The following is an 8,373-nucleotide window of genomic DNA, read 5'->3' as shown; positions in this document are numbered from 1 at the left end:
CCCCTCTCCTTCCTTCCCCTCTGCTCTCATCAATATAGCCACACTGAGTTCATCTCCTATTTCTGCCTAAATCTAACTTTTGGGGGGCTGCAAAGGCCCAGGTTTTTAATCTTAAAATTCTGAAAACATGATGACTTCTGCTGTTTTACTACTACTCCCCTAATTCCTTTACTATTAATGTCTAAACATGCACATTTGTTTTGATTGAATGAGCTGGTGTTAGTATATAAGGTCCACAAATTACAACAGGGATTTTTTTCTGATATGTAATGACATACCCACTATTATATGTCACACAGAATAGTTTTCTTCCCTATGATGGTTAGGTATTTTCTTTGTTTGCTTGTTTTTTCAAGTTGACACAAGCTAGGATCACCTGGGAAGAAGAAGCAACCTTAACTGAGAAAATGTCTCCATATGATTGCCCATAGGCAAGGTCTGTGGATCATTTTCTTTGTTAACGATTAGGGTGGATATCAGCCATGATGGATATGTACCCGCTTCCCCATTTATATAAGAAAGCAGGTTGAGCAAGCCAGCAAGCAGCACCTTCTTCAAACCCCTTTCTCCTCAAGCTACTTTTAGTTGTGGTGATCATGGCAATAGAAAGACAAACAACCTGTGTTCTGTTTAGCCATTGCCCCTTCTCTTCCCCTTCCAGCCCACAGAGTAGATGTTTCTACTTTATACATAGTTTTACCTATCTCAGTATGTCATAAAGCTGAAGTTACATGATACAGTGGCCCTGTTTACTTTCACTTGAGACTATTCTTTCATGATTGACAGCCCATTTCCTTTTACAAAAGAGTCATTTATTGTATGAATGTGACTTACTTGTTTATGCACTAGTTGAAGTGCAGCTTATTTGCTTCTAAGTTTTGTCAATTATGAATCATGATTTAGTCTTTCAAAGCCTTAATATAAGGTGAAAAACGGGCAGTTCAGTATCTGGAGCCTTAGAGAATGACTCATTCATTCATCCTAGACCCAAACACTTAGAATTGCATAATTGGCTTATAACCATCTCTAAGAATGCATGTGGAATGTTTGTTGTGGAAGAAAGAAAAAGACAACCAAGAGATAAAGTAGGGGAAGAGAATACATTAAATCTGGATAATATTTGGAAAATGAGATTTTCTTGAAATACAATTGGAAATTGAGGTTCTAAATCCATTGTGCGCTTGAGAGCATTCTTAAAAACTACATCCATGCTTGCACAGATGCAGGTCACCTGGTAGGTCCACTCTCTGTACATGGGCTAGTGAGAGGAAGTAGGGCTAACATTTTGGTAAAGACTCAAAGATTAAACAGGGAATTTTATGCACTAGAGAAATAGTTGCTTGAGAATCGTAGGATAGAAGTTAGATAGAAGTTAGATACTGGCATTGAGCTGTAATCACACACACTCTGTGGATAAAGTCTTTTTTGTATTTGTGACCTACTGTGAAGAAACTCATCCATGCAATGGGGAGAGTTATTTTATTGTATGACTTGGAACTCATTGAATATTTTGGTTGATTGTTTTGTGGCCACTGAGGATCATAGTCTGTAATAAGCTATGACTACATTTGAATGTCTATTTTTGTCTTAACCATTTAAATAAATTTAAGATACTAGTTATGTAAGGGCCAACAAATACCTTAAAGTTTTGGAATTCCTGTACTCTAATGCCTTCTTGGCATAACACAGTTTGTATGAAGATCTTGTCATCTGAGTTTTGTCCTTAAAATGCTGTAAGAATTGAGTTGGTTAACAAGAGAGGCCAAGTTCTCAGGAAGCAGTCTGTGTCCATTGACTGTTCAAGGCTGCTGCTGCAGAGCGGCTGCCTGGGCTTCAGGAGGTGTCCTAGACTCCATAGCTCACTCAGTCTGTTAAGGATACAGTAATACCAATAAGGAGGGTTTGAAGGAGAGGGAGTGGGATGGGTTTTACTAAAACAAATTGTATGCATATATAAAATTATCAAAGAATATGGAAGGTTATAAAAGAGTTTGGTTAATAATGTGAAAGGCTGGAGAGAGAAATTAGGAAGACTCTTATTGCCTGGGTGTGAGGGCATTCTTGAGTAGTTAAAAATAGAAAATAGTTTGCTAGGGCATAAGTGAGGAGGTAGTAGTATTAGAAAAGAAAGAAGAGCTACCCCCCCCCCCAATTCTTAACATAGTTTGATGCATAAAATATTTTAGAATTTATTTTCAGTTTTGATATACATTTTAACTTACATATATTTTATAGCTTATACTCTCTCATAGATTGTATTCCTAAAATGTCACATTAGAATCAGCCATGTAAAAATCAGCTGCACTACTTGTATCTTCCATCAATATTAAAAACAGTGTTATGGTGAGTTTGAAGCCAGCATGCTTTACAGAGCAAGCTCTAGGCCAGCCAGAACTACATAGTTAGGCCCTGTTTCAAAAAAAATAAGCAAAAATGATACTATAATTATAAGCAAGAACAAAATTGTTAAGATAATTTATTAATTTAGTCTTAATATGCTGAGACCTTGTTATTTTATAAATGAATTTTAATGGACTTCCCTCCATTTTAAATACATGTACACACACACACACACATACACACACACACACACACGTGCATGCATTGGGTATGGGTGTGTTTGTAATGCATTACTTTTTTTGTTATAGAACTGTCGCTGCTGAAGTTAGAAAGCAGATCTCTGGACAATACAGTGGTTCCCCTCAGCTGCTCAAAAACCTCAACATAGTTGGCAATATATCCCACCACACCACAGTAAGTAGCATGTTCAAGTCATGGAGTGTCCCAAGAGCATTACTGAAGAGTCCTGACAGAGGACTCCTGTCAGTAGTCAGTAGCCTGGGTTCTGCGCTCTGCCACAGTGCTATTCTCCCAGGCCTGCGCCGATGCTGCCTTCTTGCAGTTCCAGTTGAGAAGCATTAGGGGTGCTAGAGAAGTGTTGGTTTCCTAGTCAGTTCTGAAGCTCTGTGAGCAGGATCTAATCAATGCTGGAGTGTTATTCTTAGGTTGATTATGTGAAAAGCTAGACTCTTGTGCAAGTAGGCATTAGTGGGTACTATGTGTGTTTGCAACTGTCTGTTTCCTTTAATAGGAAATAGCTATTGAGATCATTATTGTAGGCTAGGCATCATAGATGTAGACAAATCGTCTCTTATGAAAGAAGCTATCACAAGATATTTTTATTTATACTTATAAATAAAACATATTTATATTAAGCTTAAACTTATATTTGTGTTAATACAAATTAAAACAAACCTTCATTTATCTTAAAATTCTTTAAGATACTTTAAATTTCAAATGTAGAAAAATTTAAAAAGTGGATAAAAGGGGATAGAGTGTCTGGGAATGGTGTCGTGTGCTGTGACCTGAGCATCTAGAGGTTCAGGCAGGGTGTCATGGAGAGTGTGAGGCGCTAGCTTAAACAGAAAAGGGGCTAAGGAAACACACTGAATATTGAACACATATCATATGCCAGTGGGGTGGAGGATTTGATTGCCCTGTAATAACATGCTATAAATGTTTGCGTTACTAAAATTTTAAAAAAGAACTTGCTTTTATGAACAGTACTGTTAGTTGGGAAATCTTAAGAATACATGGAGTTCTGGGTAATTTCAATGTGCATGGGGGTAATCCTTTAAGTATGTTACTGGTATTTTAAACTCTGCCTTTCATCATGTTGTTTCATGGCTTTAATTCATATGTGACTTGTTTTTGCTGCCCAGTTTGACTACCATCTCTTGTCTTATTATCCTGGTATTCTGACTCCAACTATCCTCATGACTGTGAGGACCAGGCACTACAAACTAACTGTTTACTGCCCTTGTCCCTGATATCCTTCTCTGTCCTCACCAAAGAACTTACTTTCTGAGCATTCTGATTGCTCTGTTGCATCTCCCCTTCGATTTCCTTAACCTCCTCTCATTTTACTTCACCCCCTGGCCGTTTAAATCTCAGTCTCTGCTTATCTATCACGCCTGTGGAGCCGAATGGCTAGAGCGTATGCACAGTGTAATCAACTACATTTAGATAAGTTTGTGCACCAGATTGGTTACCTCAGGTACTTAAGTGCTTTGCAGTGCTTTTACTCACTGATGCAGCCCTGTCAGTGGTCACACTTGCACCTCTTTTCCACTCTCATTTACATGGTCGTCTTTCCATTCCTTACCTTTTCTACCAGTCTCCAATTTCCACATTTTCTTAGCAACAGTATTTCAAACATCAAACCATCAGAGGGTGTGCATTGCTTCTTGGATTCTGTTTCTCGTTGAAAAGGTGCTTGTTGACTATGAGTCTTCAGGGACACCTAGGAGAGAATACTGCGCACACTGCATTTCCTTACTGACTACATCTCACTATTACACGTAACCCTACTAACAGTAATGTCTTGTTGTCATCTACTGTCTGCTGCCTGTTATTTCCTTGTTGGGTTTAAAAACATTTTTTATAGTTGGGTCATTCAGATCAGAATTCAGGAGAACATCAGCATGTGGGATTCGATCTTAGGTCACTAGAGTTTTCGGCCATGTTCTTGTGACCTTCTCCGCACTCCCCTAACTTTGAATTATGTTCACTCTGTTGGCTGATTTGGAAGTTGAGTCACATTTACCTCCATTTCAATATCCTGCTTGCTTTCTTGTAGATGTATTTATTTGCTATTTCCATGAATGGATAAATTTCTACTCTAACTTTTAAAAAATGGCTTCATTTAGTTGTAAAGAATTAAATTCTATGGGATTTAATAAATTCCCACCACAGTCAAGTTAGAACATTTTCATCACCCCTAAACAAACCTTTGTCTTGTATTTTATCATTCTTCCTTCTGAGCACAACTCAATTGTTTTTGAGGGAGGGTTTTCACAAGCATCCCACTAGTGTTTACTTGTGATTCTCGTGCAGCCTCTCGAGTGATGGGATTATAGGTTGAACTAACACACCTGGCTTATACCAGAACCTCTGAAGGTGTGCCAGAAAATACTGAAAGTTTAGAGTAAACATGCCCCAGTGGGTGGTGGTAGTGTTTACTTCTTCACTATATAGGGCATTTCTTTTAGCATCCTTGAAGAGTAGGCAACAAAGATTTTTTTATGGGAATATATTTTGATTTCCCTTTATTATTACAGCTGTTTGTGGTTAGTTTACAGTTATACACAGTCTACAATTCTGAGTCAATAGGTCTTTCATTCCCCCACTTGAAAATCTTTATTTCTATTCCATGACTTACTTTGTTGCTATGGCCAAATATCCAGCAAGAAGCAACGTAAGGGAGAAAGTGTTATTGTGGTTCATGGTGTGAGGATGCAGCCTACCACAGTGGTGAGGTGTGTGGATGGGCGTGAGTCTCGCCTCAGTAACAGGGCACTGCCTGCATCTCACTGGACAAGGCAGACTTGTTTTCTTCCTTTGCCTTTGTAAATTTAGGAATTTGTAAGTTTCTAGCCCACAAGATGCTGCTGCCTATCTCCATAGAGGAGGAGGAAGAGGGGAGGGGAACAGGGAAGAGGAGGAGGACCTGCTGCTTCCTCCTCTTCCTCTTTTCCTTCATTCTCTTCTTTTCTTTTTCCTCATTCTTCTTTCTTCTTCCTCCTTCCTTTTTCTCCCCCCCCTCTTCCTCTTCTTCCTTTTTTTGAGACAGGGTTTCTCTGTGTAGCCTTGGCTGTCCTGGAACTCACTCTGTAGACCAGGCTGGGCTCCAACTCAGAGATCTGCCTGCCTCTGCTTCCTGAGTGCTGGGATTTAAGGTGCGTGTCACCACCACTCAGGTCCAAACAGATTGACTAAAATTAACTGCTACAGCAAAGTCTTCTTACTGCTGTTTTTTGGTGATATATCTACTGTAATTTGTCTCCTAAAAGTCAGGTAATTGATTATAAAATAAAAAAAAAAAAAAAAATTTCACCTATGTCTTGTTAAAATATTACTTTAGTGTATCTTGACATCTATTTCTTTGCTTATCCTATGAGGTTTTAAAAATTTCTTCAAATTAATGTTTATTGGCTTTTGTCTTTTTGTCATATTTAGAAATTTGATCTTCTTGCAAAGACTTGGGAAATATTTAAATGAGACACTATTTAATACTAATAACAACAGCAACTTTTTTGGGTGTTTATGATTTACATGTTCATCTGTTTACTTTGTAGCAGTAAAATAATATCTTTAACTGTTTTTAGTTGTTCATTCCAAAGAAGGCCGGATTAAAGGTCTCCTCTACTTAGTAATAGGAAAGTGTACTTCTGCTGAGTAGTCTCTCTTTTTTAACCAAGAAAGAATCTCTCTATTTGTAGTTCTGGCTGCCCTGGGACTTGTCATGTAAATCAGGCTGGCCCTGAACCTAGAGAGATCCACCTCCCTTTGCTTCCTAAGTGCTAGGATTAAAGGAATGTACCCCCATTTCTAGCTGAGCATTCTTGCTGTTTTCTGTGTATGGTATTTTGTCTGTGTATATGTTTGTGTACCACTCAGATACATTGCCCTCAGATTCCCTAGGCTTGGAGTTACAGATGGATGTGGGTGCTTAGAATCCAGTCTAGGTCCTTTGCAAGACCAGCCAGTGCTCTTAACCTTTAGGCCATCTCTCCAGTTCCTCCATAGAACATCTTGTGAAATAACATGTTCTTATTTTTGTTGATCTATAAACTGCACACTTACTTATATATCCTTCAGTATTTCATCTGAATTTTTTTTCATTCTTGAATTGGAGAAGTATGCTATCTTACTAAAAAGTCTACTTTTAGAGCTGAAGAGATGAGTCAGCAGGTAAGAGAATGTTACTGCTCTTGCAGAGAACCTAAGTTCTGTTCCTAGCACTCATGCTCAGAGCCCTTTCCAGCTCTGGGGGATCGTATGCCTTCTGGCATCTATGGGCAACTCTGTGCAATATTTGTTCATCAACAAAAAGCACTACAAGAAATAACCACGGAAAGAATTAAGAGCGACACAAAATGACCCCAGGCAGAAGCAGCGTGAGAAAGAAGGAAGGGAGGCACCAGGAAGGTACCACTCACTACAATAAAAGGAATTTGGAATCCTATGAGACTCTACCAGAGAGAGAGGAAGCAATTGTAATTATATAATTGTAAATGATTCAGTTGGGCCAGGCGAGGTGGTGCAGATCTGTAATCCCAATGAAGCAAGAGATCAGGAACTTGGGCCTTCAAAATGGCTTAGTGGATAAGAGGGCCTGTGGCCAGGTCTGACAGTGAATTAGGTTGTGGGAATTCATATGGGAGAAGGGAAGAACTTACCTATACATGTACATACACATACACACACACACACACACACACACACACAATTTAAAAATCTTTCAAAAGTATACTTCCAGCCTGAGCAAAACTATTACAAATAACTGTAAATTGGATGTTTCAAAACAATGGTGTAACTGTAACTATGGGAGACAGTTTCTGAAATCAGCAGAAGTTAACTGAAGTAAGGGTTGACAGAGCCATAGCCTTTGCAATAATCCTAAGGGAAGTCAGTCCTTGCCTGTTCCTGGCTCTGGTGGCTCCTGACATTTCTTTACCTGAGGCTGCATCTGTTGCAGGATATGTGATCACACTGTAAACCTGGACATAATGTTGTTTACTAGAAAAATCTGTTTGTAGTTGTGGTGTGGCTTAACCTTAGCCCACACCTTAGATCCCTATAGCTGGAATACAGACAAGCACGTAATACTCACCTTTAATCCCAAATAATGAAGGTAAAGTTAGTTTGTAGAAGGAAGCACCCATGTTTGAAAGTGATGTCTAATTGAATGGCAGAAAAAGTGATGAATCAGAGAAAGAGTTGATGGAATAGGATCCACCCAACTCTAGCAAGAATAGAGAAAGGAAAGGGAAGCTATAAGAGAGCAGCAAGGGAAAGGAGGTGGCTTTACCTGGGCAGTTTTATATAGACAGCTTGGAAAGGGAACAAGGTAGACATAGGTGAAGAGAGAATGAGCCAGAGAATGAGAAGAAGCCAGAAGATTAGAACAGATTGTCTGACTTAGTAGGAGGCCAAGCAGAGGAACTCAATGAGAAACAGAGAGAAGCCAGATTGAATCAGTCAGCTTGGAGAGGAGTTTTGAGCAGAATAGCTCAGTTGAACTAGTCAACCAGAAAAAACTAGGAAAGGGTGAGCTTATTCAGCTTAAATCTCAGCAGCTGAAAACATTCTAGGCCTAGATTAAATTGTACAAAGGCTAGAAGCTTCCTGGACTAGGCCTAGGTTAGCAGGTGGAGGCAGCAAATCTCTGAAATGACAGTTACATCAGGCGAATTACATGTATCGCTTAATCTTTAAGGTTAGAATCTTCAAGTATTGTCCTGCGCTATCTCCCGCCAGCAGGAACAACGCAGCACACACAGGATCCTTCTGCAGTACAAGCTTTAATGT

General features: G+C 39.1%; 1 protein-coding gene across 7 annotated transcripts in view; it reads left to right on the top strand.

The window, feature by feature from the left end:
• The window catches only part of Dock7 (dedicator of cytokinesis 7), a 206,303-nt gene that overhangs the window by 24,820 nt on the left and 173,110 nt on the right, over positions 1 to 8,373 (top strand). For 5 of the 7 annotated variants that reach the window (XM_031377916.1, XM_031377917.1, XM_031377914.1 and 2 more), the window contains exon 1: positions 2,596 to 2,754. In XM_031377916.1, coding sequence (XP_031233776.1) covers positions 2,611 to 2,754 — 144 coding nt within the window. In that variant the 5' untranslated portion in view covers positions 2,596 to 2,610. Of the gene's footprint in view, positions 1 to 2,595; positions 2,755 to 8,373 lie in introns of those variants that run through there. The other 2 variants (XM_031377915.1, XM_031377919.1) reach the window with 1 other exon arrangement.

The sequence above is a fragment of the Mastomys coucha genome, unplaced genomic scaffold (assembly GCF_008632895.1).
Source record: "Mastomys coucha isolate ucsf_1 unplaced genomic scaffold, UCSF_Mcou_1 pScaffold18, whole genome shotgun sequence".
NCBI classification, from domain to species: domain Eukaryota; kingdom Metazoa; phylum Chordata; class Mammalia; order Rodentia; family Muridae; genus Mastomys; species Mastomys coucha.
This window is presented reverse-complemented; position numbering and strand designations above follow the sequence as displayed.